The sequence below is a fragment of the Myxocyprinus asiaticus genome, chromosome 25 (genome assembly GCF_019703515.2).
Source record: "Myxocyprinus asiaticus isolate MX2 ecotype Aquarium Trade chromosome 25, UBuf_Myxa_2, whole genome shotgun sequence".
NCBI lineage: Eukaryota > Metazoa > Chordata > Actinopteri > Cypriniformes > Catostomidae > Myxocyprinus > Myxocyprinus asiaticus.
The window spans coordinates 32,189,391-32,209,207 of NC_059368.1; the positions used below are offsets into that span (position 1 = coordinate 32,189,391).

General features: G+C 37.3%; 1 protein-coding gene across 6 annotated transcripts in view; it reads right to left on the reverse strand.

The window, feature by feature from the left end:
- The window catches only part of LOC127416096 (ras-specific guanine nucleotide-releasing factor RalGPS2-like), a 194,290-nt gene that overhangs the window by 74,428 nt on the left and 100,045 nt on the right, over window positions 1–19,817 (reverse strand). For all 6 annotated transcript variants that reach the window (XM_051655238.1, XM_051655239.1, XM_051655234.1 and 3 more), the window contains 4 exons: window positions 16,500–16,583; window positions 11,559–11,648; window positions 11,391–11,483; window positions 9,810–9,936 (listed from right to left, as the gene is read on the reverse strand). In XM_051655238.1, coding sequence (XP_051511198.1) covers window positions 9,810–9,936; window positions 11,391–11,483; window positions 11,559–11,648; window positions 16,500–16,583 — 394 coding nt within the window. The remainder of the gene's footprint in view (window positions 1–9,809; window positions 9,937–11,390; window positions 11,484–11,558; window positions 11,649–16,499; window positions 16,584–19,817) is intronic.

A 19,817-nucleotide genomic window follows, 5' to 3' on the forward strand; every position in this document is an offset into this window, starting at 1 on the left:
CTCCACCTCTGAAATTGTCATTTGGTTCTACAACGTCTTCCTCGCTCTCTGACTTGCTGATCTCTTCTAAAGACGGCTGCTCTCTCTCCGGAGGAGTGGGTACGGAGAGCTCATGGCAGTGTTGCACCAGGGCGACGGATGAAGGAAGATCCGGATACTTGATAGCAGGTGCATTCTTGCCAGTCCGACATTTGGAAGGATCCACAATGCAGAAGTAGCAGTTGCTTGAGTGGTCAAATTCTTGGGATAGCGAACTTCATGGCTCTCTTTTCCCCTCTGTACCATCCTACAAACATACATTTATTTCAACCATGACTAATGTGTAAGAGATTCTCGCAACATTTTTCATATATGATATATTTTTTCAATAACACTGAAAATTGTAAAACATTTTAAAATTAAAAACTTTTCCAATTTTAAAAATTAACAAATTTGATAACATAAAATTCCGAGCAACAATTGTCCATCTTAACTTCCAGAGTTTTTTTGCAGTGCTCGCAGGTGTAATGAGGTGCCCAGGGTTTGTCTTGTTCTCCGATAGGCATGCCGAAATATGCCTTGTAGGCCTCACACATCTTAGCAGATGCTTCCATGGAGTACTTTTTCACTCGTCTTGATAAATTGGCCACAGACATAGCAAAATGCGTCTGCTGGATGCTTGCAGCCTCTTGATGCCATCTCAGAAAATGCAGATATGTATCCAGTTAGGCAGCTGGAACTAAACTGAACTGGTGGGCTTACGGCCCCTGTATTTATACTACTATTTATATTACTGGAAAGTTCTAGAAAGTTCTAGATGTTACTCCAAGTGTACTCAGCACTGAATCTATCTGGAATGTTCTGGAAAATTTTAAATTTCAAAATATCACTGTCCTGGTCACAAAAGCAATGTTTGTGGGGAATAATAGCCATTTTCTATACTTTTGAGGCATAAGCAATTAGGAAATAACACTTACTAGTCTCCAGTCTCCTTCCTTAGTGTGGCTTCATTTTTTTTTAGAGAAGACTTATTTTACAGATACTTGTTTACTTTATTTAACAGACTACATAGGAAAACAGACTGATGATGGAAAATTGTTCTTTTGGACCTTCAAAAAGCCTTTGATACAGTAAACCACTCAATACTTTTATATAAATTAAGTGTAATGGGTTTTCGAGTACAGTGATTGCATGATTGATTTCTTATCTCACTGGGAAGGCTCAGAGGGTAGAAGTTGGTGGGATTCTTTCAGAGGCAAAACCTGTAAATAATGGAGTTCCCCAGGGAAGTGTACTAGGTCCTCTTTTGTTTTTGTTATATATAAATGATATGCAAGCTGCTTGTGACTAACTTGTTTTTATATGCTGATGATTCTGCACTATTGGTTTCAGATAAGGATGCTTGTAAGATACAGGAGAAATTAGGTGAGGAACTTAATAAGGTAAGAGATTGGCTTTCAGAAAATAAACCTTTACTACATTTAGGCAAAATGGAATCAATATTATTTGGCTCTAAATTTAAACTGCATAGGGCCGCTGAGCTGACTGTCAAGGTCGGCGACTATGTAATTTCAAATAGAACTTCAGTCAATTATCTTGGTTGTGTTCTTGATAATAGCTTAATTGGAATAAGTATGGCCATGAAAGTTCTTGGCAAGGTTAATGCCAGGACCAAATTTTTTGCTAGAAATGTTGGATTTCTGGATAGTGAATGTTTAAGATTAACAGCATCATGTTTAGTGCAATGTCATTTTGATTATGCTTGCAATTTATGGATGTCTGATTTGTCTCAGATGTGGATGGGAAGGTTGCAAGCATCTCAAAATAAATGAATTAGATTAGTTTTAGGGATTCAGCGTTTCACTCATGTTGATGAAACCCATTTTCGACATCTTGGTTGGTTGACAGATGAATGTAGAGCAGTTCACCTTAGACTTAATATGGTACATAGAATAATCAACAAAAGAGCTCCAGTTTATTTTAGTACTTATTTTTCAAGGGTTAGTGAATAACACTGTTACAATACCAGGAAGAGTATTATGGATCTTACTTTATGTTGCTTTAATACCATGTATGGCCAGGGGTCTTTTGAATACTCAGGAGCACAGGAGTGGAACAAGCTACCGATGCACTATGATAGTGCATAACGGATATACTTAGTATATAGTCAGAAAGACTCTTTCTATATATATATATATATATATATATATATATATATATATATATATATATATATAAACATTTTCTTTTTGATGAATTGTATTTTAAAATAATGTGTATATGTAAAACTGTGATATTTTATTGTATTTCAATTTAAAGTACATTTTATGATACGTGTGGACATAGTATGTAAAGGTTAGTACTATTAATTAGAGGTCAACCGATATATCGGTTTTGCCTATTAATCGGCACCGATAACAGATTTCTGGAACTATCGGTTATCAGCAAAAATCCACAGCAATAGTTTTTCCCCATTGCATCTGGTGCAGGAGCGGCTGGGAAGTGTCTGCTGTCATTATACTGTATGAGAGCGGCCTCTAGAGGTGAAATCACTTCACCGATGGCTTGTGGTGTTTGTTTTGACACGTGAGACTACAATCTGCATGGAGCGGAACACTTCAGATGTGGATATAAAACATCAACAATGAAAAGGTATGTATACAGTACACTACCATACACATTGTCATATCATTATAAAGTAATTAATTTGTTGACTAGATGCTGCATTAGTAAAGAACAGCAGTATAGTTGCTGACAACGCTGAGAGGATGCTAACATTAAAGCTAACCTCAAGCGGTTAGAACAATGTGACAAACATACACGCAAGTCTGACCCAAATGTTTAAATGTCACGTTTGTTACCATCTATTACCATCTATTTGCATTAGTTTATATCCAGCTGGTCACATTTATGCATTCGTTAGCCAGCTAAATTGCATATTTAAAGCTAGTGACATGAGAAAGCAAATTAATATCTTCATGCAGCCGAGAGAAACGTATAAACAAATCAGAAATGCATCTGATTTCAATTCAATATTTTTATCCTCAATGTAATACGATGACTTTAGATCGATCACATTCTTGTGCTAAAAAAAGCTAGACAGCGCAACAAAGTTGAACAAAAAGCAAGCGTCTCAATATGCTTTTAAAGTTCTTTTTAATTAGACACATCAAGTAAAAAACAATACTCCTGCATGAGACGCTGAATAAACAAAAACAAAGGGAAACAAAGACGTTTGTCTAGCGCACACTTAAATAGAAAAACAAATGGATGGTTGCAAAAGTGTTCGGTGTGAACAGCCCCTTACAGTTGGTGGAGGTCTTTGGCCACTGCGTCTTGCTCTCTTATAAGCATTTCTCAGATTAAGCAATGAGATATTTAAATGCTTTGTCAGGAAAGATGTTCAACTTGGAAATGTGTGTCTCGAGATCCTCGCATTCGGTTCCAGTCTGTTGTGTTTGAAGAGTCTGAAGCGTTTTCCCCCCTCATTTTATTTTTGACTTAACATTTGAGAATATGGACCTACTAAAATTTGTATTTATTTATTTTATGCACATTAGTTGGAAATGCTCTTTTTTTAACAGCCAGAATAGGAATGTTCTATGCAATAATGGTGTTGAATGGATTATGTATTTATTGCGCCCTCTTGTGGACTAAGAAATGGCATCAGTTTAAAAATCAGCTGACTTTAAAATTCAAATATTAGTTCATATATATTAATATTTATATATCTATTTCATTTAAAAAAGTACAATACATAATAAAGTTCAGCACTATTTTACTTTGAGTGTTATTTTTACATTCAGTATCAATTTTAAAAACTATTGGTTGATTAATCGGCTATCGGCAGATACTGCCCAACTTAGTTATCGGTATCGGTAAAATCCACTATCGGTCAACCTCTACTATCAATGCCAGTGTACCTATCGCCAGGAATGCCATCTATGTTATGTAATATCAAGGACCACAATGGTAATACGTTTAACTTTATTGTGTTATCCTTGACAAATGAGTTGTGATTCATTAACATTTTATTGTCCAATAAAACCAAACCAAACAAAACAGTGTATTTTCTGTGTGGTTACATAACCCTTGTCTTTTTATCCTGACTAACGTGACGCTGTTATTGAATACAGTAACGTCTAGTCACCTTGTCAGTTACCATTTAAAAGCACAAGTTCAGTCATGAACTCCTCATCCCTGACTTCCTGTCAATCAATTAATTAGTGCGAAGTTAGTACAAAGCAAAAGTGCGTTAGCGTGGACAATGGAACCACTGTTTCTGGAGATCTGTCTTGTCAAAGTGTCAAGAGCATAGACATGATTAACAACCATGACAAAAAAAAAAAAAAGAAAATGTATATATATTATATATATATATATATATATATATATATATATATATATATATATATATATATATATATATACAGGTGCATCTCAATAAATTAGAATGTCGTGGAAAAGTTCATTTATTTCAGTAATTCAACTCAAATTGTGAAACTCGTGTATTAAATAAATTAAATGCACACAGACTGAAGTAGTTTAAGTCTTTGGTTCTTTTAATTGTGATGATTTTGGCTCACATTTAACAAAAACCCACCAATTCACTATCTCAAAAAATTAGAATACATCATAAGACCAATAAAAAAAACATTTTTAGTGAATTGTTGGCCTTCTGGAAAGTATGTTCATTTACTGTATATGTACTCAATACTTGGTAGGGGCTCCTTTTGCTTTAATTACTGCCTCAATTCGGCGTGGCATGGAGGTGATCAGTTTGTGGCACTGCTGTGGTGGTATGGAAGCCCAGGTTTCTTTGACAGTGGCCTTCAGCTCATCTGCATTTTTTGGTCTCTTGTTTCTCATTTTCCTCTTGACAATACCCCATAGATTCTCTATGGGGTTCAGGTCTGGTGAGTTTGCTGGCCAGTCAAGCACACCAACACCATGGTCATTTAACCAACTTTTGGTGCTTTTGGCAGTGTGGGCAGGTGCCAAATCCTGCTGGAAAATGAAATCAGCATCTTTAAAAAGCTGGTCAGCAGAAGGAAGCATGAAGTGCTCCAAAATTTCTTGGTAAACGGGTGCAGTGACTTTGGTTTTCAAAGAACACAATGGACCAACACCAGCAGATGACATTGCACCCCAAATCATCACAGACTGTGGAAACTTAACACTGGACTTCAAGCAACTTGGGCTATGAGCTTCTCCACCCTTCCTCCAGACTCTAGGACCTTGGTTTCCAAATGAAATACAAAACTTGCTCTCATCTGAAAAGAGGACTTTGGACCACTGGGCAACAGTCCAGTTCTTCTTCTCCTTAGCCCAGGTAAGACGCCTCTGACATTGTCTGTGGTTCGGGAGTGGAATACGACAACTGTAGCCAAATTCCTTGACACGTCTGTGTGTGGTGGCTCTTGATGCCTTGACCCCAGCCTTAGTCCATTCCTTGTGAAGTTCACCTAAATTCTTGAATCGATTTTGCTGGACAATCATAAGGCTGCGGTTCTCTCGGTTGGTTGTGCATCTTTTTCTTCAACACTTTTTCCTTCCACTCAACTTTCTGTTAACATGCTTGGATACAGCACTCTGTGAACAGCCAGCTTCTTTGGCAATGAATGTTTGTGGCTTACCCTCCTTGTGAAGGGTGTCAATGATTGTCTTCTGGACAACTGTCAGATCAGCAGTCTTCCCCATGATTGTGTAGCCTAGTGAACCAAACTGAGAGACCATTTTGAAGGCTCAGGAAACCTTTGCAGGTGTTTTGAGTTGATTAGCTGATTGGCATGTCACCATATTCTAATTTTTTGAGATAGTGAATTGGTGGGTTTCTGTTAAATGTGAGCCAAAATCATCACAATTAAAAGAACCAAAGACTTAAACTACTTCAGTCTGTGTGCATTGAATTTATTTAATACACGAGTTTCACAATTTGAGTTGAATTACTGAAATAAATGAACTTTTCCACGACATTCTAATTTATTGAGATGCACCTGTATATATATATATATATACACAAGGAGTAAGGAGCTCTAAAATACGATTGCACACTGGCAGCTACAGGTGTTGTACGATGAGTTCGGCTGAAACTGAAACCATATAAGCGAAAATAATACAGGGAGAACCAGGAGTGGGAGAGAGATGCATGTCCGTTTGTGATTTACTCTGACTGCGCAAGAGAAAATGTAAGTGTACAGAGGTTTAATGATAGTGCCGTATTAATCTACTATATATAATGCTGAATATTAGAATTATGCTATGGGGAAATATAATCCTAATGTCAAATGTCACGTCTGATTTGATTCCATCAGTAAATTATTATTTAACTGCACTTCCATTAAATATATCTTTTTGAAAAGAATATTTAGATGTAATCAGAGACAATATTTTTGTGTTAGAAAAATACAATTTTAATTAAAATATTTAAAATGGAAGTTATCAGTGACAGTGTGTTAACGGCATATGTATCTAACATAATTATGTATTTTCAGTAAGCAGAATTATAAGCTAATATTTCCATTTGGTGTCACCACATTCCTGTTCTGGGATGATTTTTAGTCCCAGTATTTCTATGATGGATCATTTAGCACGTTTAAGAACAGTACTTTTAGTTTAATTTTAAAGGAAATGAACAAATTTGCATATTTCTAACTTTTCTTGATTCAGGCTTAGTTTTAAGAACCGTGAGTTCAGTATCATGAACCGAACCGAATTGTGAGATGAGTGAATCGTTAAACCCCCTTTAAGTCTTGGTTCCTTAGTTACTGTTTTAGACTCTTAATGCTAGAGATTTGTTTATTTTCAGGGTTTTTTATTTATTTATTTTTTTTAGATTTTAGGATTTCGCGCCACATAGCGCATTGTTACAGCACTGGCCTACCCACAGTGTGAGTTATGCATCTAGCGGCCAACTTATTTAAGTTCAGCTGTGCCTTCGCTTCATTGTCTGTGCAGATACGTGCAATTTAGTAGAAGCTGTTTTTTTTCAACAAGGTTTTTCTTCTTCTAAATAAAACATTGTTAGTGCATTGGCAATATCTTGCAGTGCTACTTATTTCACGTCATATGTTCGTCAACAGTATGTTTTAAGTAGAATTGCTTAATTATCTGCACAATGCGTATTATTTTCCATCTCATCTTTGTCATCGGAATAAAAAAATAAAAAAAACCTAATCCATTATGTCAGTACCGGTAATTTTGTTTACTGAGAGAATATTTAGTGCAGCTGGAAACATCATAACCCCAGTGAGGTCCTCTCTAAAAGTGTAAAATCCTCAATGTTGTAGTTCTGAGTGGCTTTAAGCGCAATGATATACACATACTAGAGTGTTGCTAGAGTGTTCTGGGTTGTTTCTTACCTACCCAAACCAAAATGTCTCTTTAAATGCATAGATTTTTTTCACCCTGATCTGGTCTGATTGCTTAGAAAAGTCAACAAGATTCATGTTCATAGCACAAACAGTGTGGGACAAGTTTAATAATTAGGGCTAAGAGTTTACAAAAATCCTAACCCTAAAATGTGCAACAACTAATAATATATAATAATAATAATAATAATAATTAAAAAAACAAACAAACATAAAAAAATGTCCGGTGAAACATTGGTTCCGCAAGCATTTATATGGGAAAAACAGGAAGACAGACAAGGGTGAAAGAACATCCATCAGGTCAAAAAGCATCTCTTAGACTTTGAGTATTACGGCCAAGTCTGAGAACATCAGATCCTCCAGTTCTTTGCCTCACATTCCTCCATCTCTCTCTCTCTCTTTTGCTCTCAGATTGACAAGAGTGATTGGCAGTTCTTTAATGGTTTTCAGACTTCATGTTGTACAAGAGAGCAGTATTTTCCTCTCTGCCTTCCAAGGAACCTGGAAGTCCTTCAGCAGCATATCAAACACAGCACGTACGCACGCACACACATACAGTACATCTAAAAGAATGGCGTACCATTAAAGCCTTACGTGAAATTGCTTGCCGAGTGAGTTTTCCATCCTATGTTGATGTATTTCTTATTGAAACTGGAAGTTGGGGTGGGACATATCGAAGGTCTTGTTCTTTCTTATTAAATAGCCAATACCCTTCAGTTTCCACTGCAGCCAAGCAAAATCAAGATCTGATACTTGCTATTGTTAGTCACAAGTAGGTGGTATTAAGGGGAGGGGATGTTCTCATTCCAGAGAATTTGATTGGACATAAATTTGGACATGTCCATGAATGCAAAATTAGTCAAATATTTTCCGTCCGATTTCCAAGAAGCGAAAGACTGTACATTTTAAATGTGTATATCTGTTTAAAGTCATATTTTAGGAGTACACCAGCATACAGATGACCTCAAAGCTAACACACATGGACTAAAAGCCACAAAATTCCAATTCTGATTTTCACTAGAAAAACAAAGCCTGAACTCAGCCATCCTCAAACACTTATCTGTCTCTTAAAAACAGAGATATGAGGAAAGACTTCTACCGCAACGGTGTGCGTAATGACATGCTTCTCCCGAATCATTGGTTTTCATGGCTCTTAAAGAGTTAGTTCACCCAAAAATGAAAATTCTCTTATTTACTCACGCTCACGCCATCCCAGATGTGTCTTTCTTCTGCAGAACACAAATTAAGATTTTTAGAAGAATATCTCAGCTCTGTAGGTCCATACAATGCAAGTGAATGGTGACCAGACCTGTGACGCTCCAAAAAATATCACATAAATGCAGCATAAAAGTAATCCATACAACTGCAGTAGTTAAATCCATGTCTTCAGAAGAAATATGATAGGTGTGGGTAAGGAACAGATCAATATTTAAGTCCGATTCACATTCTTCTTGCATATCGCCACCTACTGGTCAAGACTGGTCAAGGATGGAGATTAATAGTAAATATTTTCACACCCACACCTATCATATCGCTTCTGAAGACATGGATTTAACCACTGCAGTTGTATGGATGACTTTTATGCTGGCTTTATGTGATTTTTGGACCTTAAAAATTCTGGTCACCATTCACTTGCATTTTGAGGACCTACAGAGCTGAAATATTCTTCTAAAAATCTTGTGTTCAGCAGAAGAAAGAAGTCATACACATCTGGGATGGAATTTTCATCCTATCCCTTTAAGTCAAAAAAGCAGAAGAAGGGAGAGAAAGAAACAAAGATAGTGAGGAACAGAACTTTTGCACTCTGCCAAAAAACGCTCTAAATAAATCAATCGTCGGAACATAAACACATAAAAGAGAATGAAGCCAGAAAGAGATGAGAAAGTGGACACTTGTTCTGAGAAAGAAAAAGAAGAAACTCTTTATAATAGTGAAGCTTTGATTTTATGAATGTCAAATAAATAAAGTAAAACAGAGACAAATTGGTATATTTTTTTCATTACTCAAAATAAATTCACTCGACACAGTTAGTGCTGCCAGTTTAAAAAAATTAAATAAAAAAAAGTTAAGGAAAAAGGATTTCACTTTAACCAATGCATTTTTTGCAGCCAATGGCTCAGGAGCTCTTCTCCCATTGGCTGAGAGGAGGAGGACTCATAAATCAGTAACTTTTGCCCACCTGAGCTCTTAAAGCCCTGAATTGAACAGGACTGGGGTAGCCTTCAAATGATGATGTAACTCAGACACAAACATACAGGGCACAAGAGCTAACAAACATACCAGTTTTATATAAGAGTTTTATATAAATGACCCTTTGCAACAGAAATGCATGTAATGGAGATGTGTATGAGTATGTGCATGTTTTGATAACCCTACAATTATCTTAATGTATATTAAGAACAACAGATATGAAAGATCATACAAGCGTGTGTGTGTGTGTGTGTGTTTGGGAAAAAATACCCAGATATGGGATGCAAGATGTCATGCTCTGGCTGCTGATGTAATCTCTCAAGCGTTTATAGTTGTCTTCTTTAGACATCAGATACTCCAACTTCTCAAACGTGGCTTTGTCCTTCCGATTCAAAAGCTGAGGGGAGAGAGAGAGAGAGAGAGAGAGAAAATATTTTTACAAAAGCAAAGAATCAAGTTCTTTTACCAGTCTATAATAACTCCCTTTATAAATTCTCCGCCCTACCCAGTAGGGGGCAATATGCACGAAGAATGAAAATTGCCAAAAACAAAAGAAGAACGTGAAAGTGAAAGTGGAGATTTATAGTAAAACAAAAAAACAGGATTTAAACATTGATCTGCTTCTCACCCACACTTATCATATCGCTTCTGATACCCTGTCTACACTGGATTCAGAGGGCGCATCGCGTGAAAAAGCAATAGAACCCATTATAATCAATGATGCTGTCTACACTGGAAGCGTCTGTTGAGTCGCATAGCGCTGACAGTAAACGGGTGTCCGTACCATTTTGTGCTGCATGCGCTGGCACTACTGCCAACACCACAAATAAACAGTCTAGAATGTTCATGTCCACATGTCCAGTGTAGACAGCCTCAAGCCGCTGCGTTGCATCAACAGATGCATCCGGTGTAGACAGGGTGTGAAGATATGGAATTAACCACTGGAGTCATATTGATTACTTTGTTTTTTTTTGATCTTCAAAGTTCTGGCCACCATTCCCTTGGATTGTATGGACCTACAGAGATGAGATATTCTTCTAAAATATTTGTTTGTGTTCAGCAGAAGAAAGAATATCATACACAATTTTTGGGTGAACTATCCCTTTAAAATTAACATCTACAATATGCTTATAAATCAAAATGTTCAGGTGTGAACATTTACACTGAAACTTCTCATGGGATTTCATAAGTAAAAACACACAGGATGTCCATGAATGTGCAGCACAGATGCACATCTACAGACCGACTTGTGATCAGGCACGCTGCGAAGTAATAAAAAAACCCTGAAGAACAGATGTCCATTTTATCGATAGTCTCTCCATTGAATAGTAGAAACAGACTTGATTGAAAGTGTTTGGAAAACCGCAGCATTAGCATTTAGTACAGGTTACAGGTCTTGAAACTGAAGCGTCCCCCATGAGCCAACTGATAAAAAAACGGTTAACAATGTCTTGACACAAAATCTTGTTTAAGGTGGAAAAGGTGAGGGTAACAGCCACCTCTACAAAAAATAAAAATAAAATAAAAATAACAGTCTGCTGTCATTTACTCACCCTCATTTTGCTTCAAATCTGTATAGCCTAACTTTCCTTTTATCCCATTCAGTGGAAGTGAATGGTGACTGAGGATATCTGTCCTAACATCCTTTTGTGTTCCATTGAAGGAAAAAGTAACGTGTTTGGAACACATATGAGTGTTGTTTTTTAAAGATGCGATTATGGAAATTATCATATTTAGGTGAGATATAGTAATCTGGGATACTCTAAAATGTTTTGGAACCACTTGAGTATTGTATCAGAAGTATTATAGCTGTGTAGAAGTTTGAAAATAAGAAGTGTATTAAAAACTCACAGCCCAGGTCTTAGCTAGTCTGAAGATTGGTGCGCTTTGCAATGCAGACACCACCGCCATCACCGCATGGAGATTATTCATGTCACACAGTTTCTGCAGGAACAGGAGAAGATCAGAAACAATCATATAACTACAATCACACACATGTGCTGTATGGCATGCTTGTACCTTTGCTGTTCTGATGTAGAGACTCAACACTTCTGCTCTGATCTTCAGCGTCTGGGCATGAAGAATCTCCCTCACCACCCAGAAACTCACCTAACACACACACACACACATGATAAAAAGATAGAATTACTAATAACTCAATGCCATAAAAACAGTCAAATCTCAGAAAATTTTCAAATCTATCACTGTCACATGTATGATAACAAATGCAAAGAAGAGAAGAGATAAGGTTATATATTCACAGACATGGATCTTTGAAACATCACTCTTCATCTATATAATGATCCATCTCCTCAAACCCCTGCCAACCTCAACCCCCCCATTTCTGCTTTTCTAGTTGTTTTTCCAGACTCTTCCTTTCCTCTTTCTCCATTTCTCTCCACATGTTTGTTAGTGGGACACATATGCACAGTGATGTCATTGTTTTGTGTCTCTCCCGCTGTGTTTTCCTATGTTAGTTGTGAGATTGGATCATAGTGTCTCTTTTTCAAGATGGAATGCCTCTATCCAGTGGACAGGATTTAATTTTGATGACTAATGAAGAGAAAAATTGGTGCACAGTACTCCAGAGATTCAAACTCAAACACATACACAACGAAAAAGCTACATCTTATACATGGGTACACATTCACACCAGAGGCTGTATTACACACACATTATCTTTTAGACACAACACATCTGCACTTCAAACAAGAAGCCAATTAAATGTAAAATGTTTTTATTTATTTTACGTTTCAGTATTTCTGCTCTCATTTCATGGAAGTCAACGAAAAAACAATAGAAAATAACAGAAAAAGGGAAAACGGGAGAGGATGGACCAAAAAATATCAGCCAAAAAACCTTATGCAAATATCCCCTGGTAAAAGATAGCCATGTGTGCCTTATTTCTAACAGCTGTTGGTGGGTAATCCACAGGGCTTGTGTGTGTGTATGTGCATAAGTGTGTTTTCATAACAGAGTTAGCTTCTTTTTTATTACCCTGCATTGAGTATACAAGTATGTGAGTAAACTATACTGTAATACACTCCATAATTGTGCATGACATGTCAATTATTTGGTTAAAGTGTGTGTATGTGTGTGTGTGTGTGTGTTATTGAAATGGGAAATGTTGGGGTCAGCCAAGAGAGAAAAAGTACAAAATTATGTGTTTTCATGGAGAGAAGGCCACACATATCTGAGAGCTCTTTAACACTGTGTTTGTAGTTGTATCAATGCTCCAGATACACAGCAAATAATGTTCTTTCTTATTAAAACACAAAGAATGAAAAATATAGATGATCAGCTAACAACCACATCAGAGAATTACAGATGATCAAGTAACTACCAAATAATGTCAACGATTAATGATCAGCTGACAACTGAGTGATGACAAACTACTGCTGATCAACTAAAAACTAAACGATAACATCTACTGGTGATCTGCAAACAATGGAACAATGACATAAAACTACTGATGGTCAACTAACTACTGAATGATGACAACGCAACTGATGATCAGCTAACTATTGAACAGTGACAAAACTGCTGATAATCAGCCAGCTATTGGATGGGTCTGTTATACACCCTGTGATAGAGTGTTGGACTTTGGACTCTGGTGTTCAACACCAGCCAAGAATACAAGCTGACACATTAGACAAAAGTGTCATAGAAGCAACAAGAAATGACATGGTTGCTTCAGAAAATGTGCTTTTCATGTCACTTTTGCATTTTAAAACACTATCTGTTAGGTTCAAGTGTTGGTTGGGTAAGGATGTCTGTTTTGTTAACCTCTCATTTATCTTTTTGAACACTATTGATTAGGTTCAGACTAAAGTTTTATGTTAGGGAGGTACGTTTTAACCATTAAAACATCTATCTAAAATTCACCTTAAAAACTTGTCTGATTACATAATCATTTCAGTTGCTTTTGGTGCCCCCCGCTGGATATTTCACTGGGAAACTGCAGCCAAATGTATTATAATGCATGCAATTTTGAATTGCAAACATGTTGCCATGCTCACGTAAATTTCTTGAGATCAGGCTGAAATGATGGCAACACTACTGATAGTCAGCTTACTACTGAACGATGACAATACTGATGATCATCTAACTACTGAACAATGACAACATTACTGAAGATCAGCTTACTACTGAACGATGACAATACTGATGATCAGCTAACTACTGAACGATGACAACATTACTGAAGATCAGCTAACAACTGAATGACGACGACACTACTCATGATCAGCTAACAACTAAACGATGACGACACTACTGATGATTAGCTAACTACTGAACGATGACAACACTACTGATGATCAGCTAACTACTGAACGATGACAACACTACTGATGATCGGCTAACTACTGAACGATGAAAACATTATAATGATTGGCTAACTACTGAACAATGACAACAGTACTGATGATCAGCAAACTACTGAACGATGACAACACTACTAATGATCAGCTAACTACTGAACAATGACACCACTACTGATGACCAGCTAACTACTGAAAGAGAAAACACTACTAATGATCAGTTAACTACTGAACGATGACAATACTACTGACGATCAGCTAACTACTGAATGATAACAACACTACTGATGATCGGCTAACTACTGAACGATGAAAACACTAATGATTGGCTAACTACTGAAAGATGAAAAACTACTAATGATCAGCTAACTACTGAATGATGAAAACACTATAATGTTTGGCTAACTACTGAACAATGACCACACTACTGATGATCAGCAAACTACTGAACGATGACAACACTACTAATGATCAGTTAACTACTGAACAATGACACCACTACTGATGATCAGCTAACTACTGAATGATGACAACACTACTGATGATCAGCTAACTACTGAATGAGAAAACACTATAATGATTGGCTAACTACTGAATGATGACAACACTACTAATGATCAGCTAACTACTGAACTATGACAATACTACTGATGATCAGCTAACTACTGAATGATGACAATACTACTGATGATCAGCAAACTGCTGAACGATGACAACACTACTAATGATCAGCTAACTACTGAATTATGAAAACACTACTGATTATCAGCTAACTATTGGACGATGACAATGCTACCGATTATCAGCTAACTACTTAATGATGACAACAGCAATTATAACCAGCTACTATAACAACTGGACGATGACAACACTACTGATGATCAGCTAACTACTGAACGATGACAACACTACTAATGATCAGCTAACTACTGAACAATGACAACACAATTGATGATCAGTTAACTACTGAACAATGACAACAATACTGAAGGACAGCTGACAACTGAACAATGACAACACAATGGATGATCAACTAAATACCAAGTGATGACAACACTACTGATGCTCAGCTAACTACTGAACGATGACAAAACTAGTAATGATACAAAAACCAACACACCACACACACACAATCGTTGGCTGCTGGTGTGGACAGGATGACTCCCTTACTGGCGGAGTCAGTTTTTAATGACAATAAAAGGTGCAGAATGAGATGTCTTGATCCAGCTAATGTTAAAGGTCTGTTCAGAACTTTTTGTTCTCGCCTTTTCAAGCATCATCCTTCAGAGTACATTTGTGTTGGCAGGCAAGTGTGTGTGGGTTCCAGAACAGCCGTTTGAGCCGTTTTGAGGATGTATATTGACAAAAGTTTCCACAGAACACAAATTCCATATTGATTTTCTCATATTTATTACGGAGGGATTTGATAATGTGTTTCAGTCTTAATATGGGGGCTTATTAAGGTACAGAAAACATATGCATTGCTTCAGGTATCCAACGATCTTTCCCTTTTGATTAAACACTCAGCTTCTGCCAATTACGAAATAGGCCTATTGATTGCACACAGAAAGTTATACACTCTCAAAGGGGGCAACATATTTCTTCAAAGGCCAAATGGATGAAATCAGAGTTTCCCAACCCCAGTGTGAGTCCAACAGCTCTGCTGAGATCCTCACTCAGACCTCACTGCAGTGCTAAGCTCTTTAAACATCTGCATTACCTGCTCTCAATACATTCCAAAAAGTCAGTTCTAGTTCATAGTTTCCCACTTGCCATGTAATGTCCCAATGAACTTAAGTGACTCTGACATACAATCAGGTTTATACACAAGGTTTGCTGTGTTAGCATGGAGAGTCCAAATTCCCTGAACAAGAAGCTTGAAGGTGACATCATTTTCCAATCAAGCCAATAAATCTAAGTGATTTATGCCAAAAACGTACTCTATGCAAGTACACAAACACAGATGGAAATGCTCGGCCAACACGATTTGAAAGCATGTAATTCCATTGTACATACTTACTGTGCACTGTTGCATTACTGCTGGAGTAACAAACCCAAGAAGTCAAGGCGGCGATAGAGTTACATTCAAATGTCTCTGCCATTAGTGGTTACAGATGTGTTAATCACAGGTAGCTAGTTATTCACATGCTGACAGTTTAACTACTTTATGTTAACCACTTTGCTCAGCAAGTTTTTCTTCCAACTGCTATGACAGCATTTAACCTGAAAGAGAAAAGAGACTATAGAAGACAGTTTAAACTAATGTTTGCTATATAGCCCCTCATGGCAGCGCTGACAATGCAATACATGTGTTGCATTAGGAATTGAATTAAGACACAGTTTGCATAGCTAGAAGTGCTTGCGCTGACATACTTGTGTAGAGTTTGTTTCGAGCCATGGGCTTAAGAAAGTTTGTTTTAGCCCTCTACCCTCCTAGTGGGTCTGATTGGCTTTCACTGGCATTGGGTAAAAGCAAAGGTGAGGTCGGAGCAATGGTGCAGCAGTTAGTGCATGTGGTCCAGACACAAAGCTGTGGTGTTCACATGGGAGATGCACTTAATCCAGCCTATGACTAGTTTCCCTTCTATTGCTTGTGTCAGTAAAAATGGCAAAAACAGTTACTGTGTCTGTGTTTTACCTGATTGAACCGTCGTGTGAAGGCCACAGCGTTTGGTGCTGAACTGTGCTTCTCCTTCTTATTCCAGCCACAACTAGAGAGCTCCTAAAAAAACAAAAAAAACAAAAGTCACATAAAAAAGTGAATAAATGTTACAGTGACAACATGAGTGAAGACCAACTAGTTTGTGAAACTAGATACTGGACAGAAACAAATCAAATGAACCATAACTGGACTGACAGAAGACAGCAACCGGTTCACACTAGTTGTCCTCGTCGAGATACACTCTGGATAGCTGTTTTTGAATGCACGGACATGTCTTAGGTAAACACCCCATTAGAAATGCGTCTAATTGGAGTCAGGGGAACCCAAAACCAACTTAAATATACAGTGCTTCTTTAAGAAAGATTAGTCGACTACCCAATCAGGCAACCCACTGGCAAGTCGTTTTTTCAAAAACTGTATATTTGCACATCAATAGCACAAGCAAATCGACTCACAGACGGGCTTCTGACAAGCTTCTCTGTCCGTCACTCTTTCTCGTTTATTTTGCATCTGAACACTGGAGTTGCTTGCCTATCATGTTGAACTTCTGGTTCGCTTGCATTGATTGACTAAACAATAAGAAAGCATTAAAATTTTGTTTAACAATACGTAACAGTAGTTGGAAACACTACCAGTGTGTAAGCATTAATCATGCTGATCTCCAAGGCTAGGACATGAAAACTCAACTTTGATTGTTCTGTTGTCTAATGATTTGTTAGCTGCAAAGTTACAGCTGCTGTGACACACTGATATACAGCATATCAGCCGTGCTTGGAGATTCACATTTGGTAAACTCCTGACCATAATTATGCAATCTAGAATGTTATGTAATTATGTTAAGTACATTTTCCAGCTGAGAATCCATTTAAATGAGTGGCATTAAAGCAAAAACAAACCACAATATGCATTTAACCACACAGAGCGAGATTTGATTCCCATCAGCTATAAGCAATGGGAGGCGAGTTGAGATTGTTCCCTGATGGGACTTCAAGACCCACCCCAATACTGAACAGGTTTGACATAAGCATATTAATGAATACGCAAAGTATGAATGATTTGGTCCATCAGGAACATACCTTAAACCTAGCACCCAAATAACCACAAGATCTCCTGAGGCCACACCATCACAAAGAGCAACTTAATGAGTTAGTTATTTGTGGAGTACAGAGGCAGGAGCTTAGCAACATGCACAAACACAGATGTGACTTGATGGGCCAACATACACAAATATATATCTGTGTGTGTGAGCTTTCTGCATTGCGTCCAATGAGATCACTCCTGCTGAATCAATTTCTACATATGAAACAAATCTGCATTCCACAGAAGAAATGGATAAAGAGAAAAATCACCTACTGAGCAGCAGTAAAATTAATCGCTACCCACTCCACAGAGCAAAACAAGGTTTAAAATGACTGATTTCCAATCTCAGTCTCTCCAAGTGATGTAACGCAACTCTAAGGTAGTGCTGAAATAAACAATGGCATATATTAAATTTAATCATATTCAACTGGTTCAGCTGGCAGGCCTTCAATGATAACATTGGTTTATTCAAACAGTTACAAGATGGCCATAGCCTCCAAATGGAGGTGGTGCAGCCTACTGGTACAAAATCTAGGCAGGTAACCAAAAAGTTGGAGGTTCGAACCCCACAAGAAGATTTAGTCTCAGCCTCAGGCCACGTCCACACTAATCCATTTTCATTTTAAATCTCCGTTTTCAGTTTCCTAACGTCATCGTTTTCCAAAGTATGTGGTTAGGGAGATTTGTGAAGAGCTACTTCTCAAAACTGCAAGCTCCAATCTGATTGGCTGGTTTTATACAATTTCCAGGAGTAGGGGTTCACAGATCTGTCTGCTGGGTGCTGGGTGATTAAGCTACAATACTTTATTGAATTTTGTTAGAAGTACTATTTATGTACTTATCCACTGCGATCTCACCATTTCAAATCTATTCTGCATAATAGGCTTTACATTTCTAAAACTTCACAAAAAAGCTGGAATAATTTAGCTCTGCTCACAGGGACAGTAGTTCTCATCCAAAAGTCTTTAAAGCAGCGGAAATCCATGGAAGTGGATCCAATGGTGGTGCATTTCAGTCTTTTATATTTCTTTCTTTCAAAACTTTTATGTCTCCTGAAAGGCCTTTACTGTTTCTAAGCAGAGCACAGAAGTGTTTTTAAAAGGACTGATCTGCATCAAGGCTCAATTAAGAATGTTTTCTAGATTTTTATTAGCCCTTCCAAATATTAGTGATGTCAGCGTTAACACATGCGATTAATTTAAAATGTTTAACGTGCAAATTTTTCTTAATCGCGATTATGGCATGTACCGATCTGACATTACATTTAGCTCCGTGTGAGTTGTAAACACTGTTAGAGGGCGGGGCCTTTGCAATGTGTTTAGTGGGGACATTACACTCATATACACACTAAAAACAAACACACAACAGCAAGTTCGTGCCAGTGATCAAGTGCTGGAGAAAGAACCTCTTATAAAACTAATGCTGAAGGGACTTCGTGGGACTTCACTGAAGTCCTTCACACGTTAGCATTTTGCCACATAAGCATGTCAATTCTTACAATCCCGCTGTGCAGCTAGTTTTTTTCCCCTTGTTGCTGAGCTTTTGAAGTGTCAGCTTATGATCACCGGACAGTTTGGATGAATTATCTTTACACTGGAAGTGCTACAGCTACAAGCAGAACAAGACGTACTTTTCATATACAGTTCAATGCAGCACTTGATGCTCTGACATGAATCATGTGTATTCCATATCTAAAGTGAAAAAAAAAACAGCCAGCCGACTGATTAATACTAAATGAGGGTTTAATGTGCATTGCAATGAATACAAGTTATTTCTAGTCTACATCTTATTTAGACTTTGGGAAATGTTAAATTTGCTAGAATTGGAATTGGAGCAAAGTTTTGTGAATTTCTATATTTATACTGTACATACTGTATTGTTTTGTTCTTGATAGGAAATAAGTATATAAAAAGTAACATTTTACTTTTAAAATTATGACATTAATCGCGATTAAAACATGAGCAGGTAGAATTCAATGAAGCTGTCAGCTGAGGACATGTGAGGTGTCTATTTCTTAAACTAGAGACTCTGATGTACTTATCCTCTTGTTTAGTTGTACATCTGGCCTTCCACATCAGTTGTCCTTTGTCTTTGAAGACTGTAGTGTACACCTTTGTATGAAATCTTCAGTTTTTTGGCAATTTCAAACATTGCATAGCCTTCATTCCTCAAAACAATGATTGACTGACGAGTTTCTAGAGAAAGCTGTTTCTT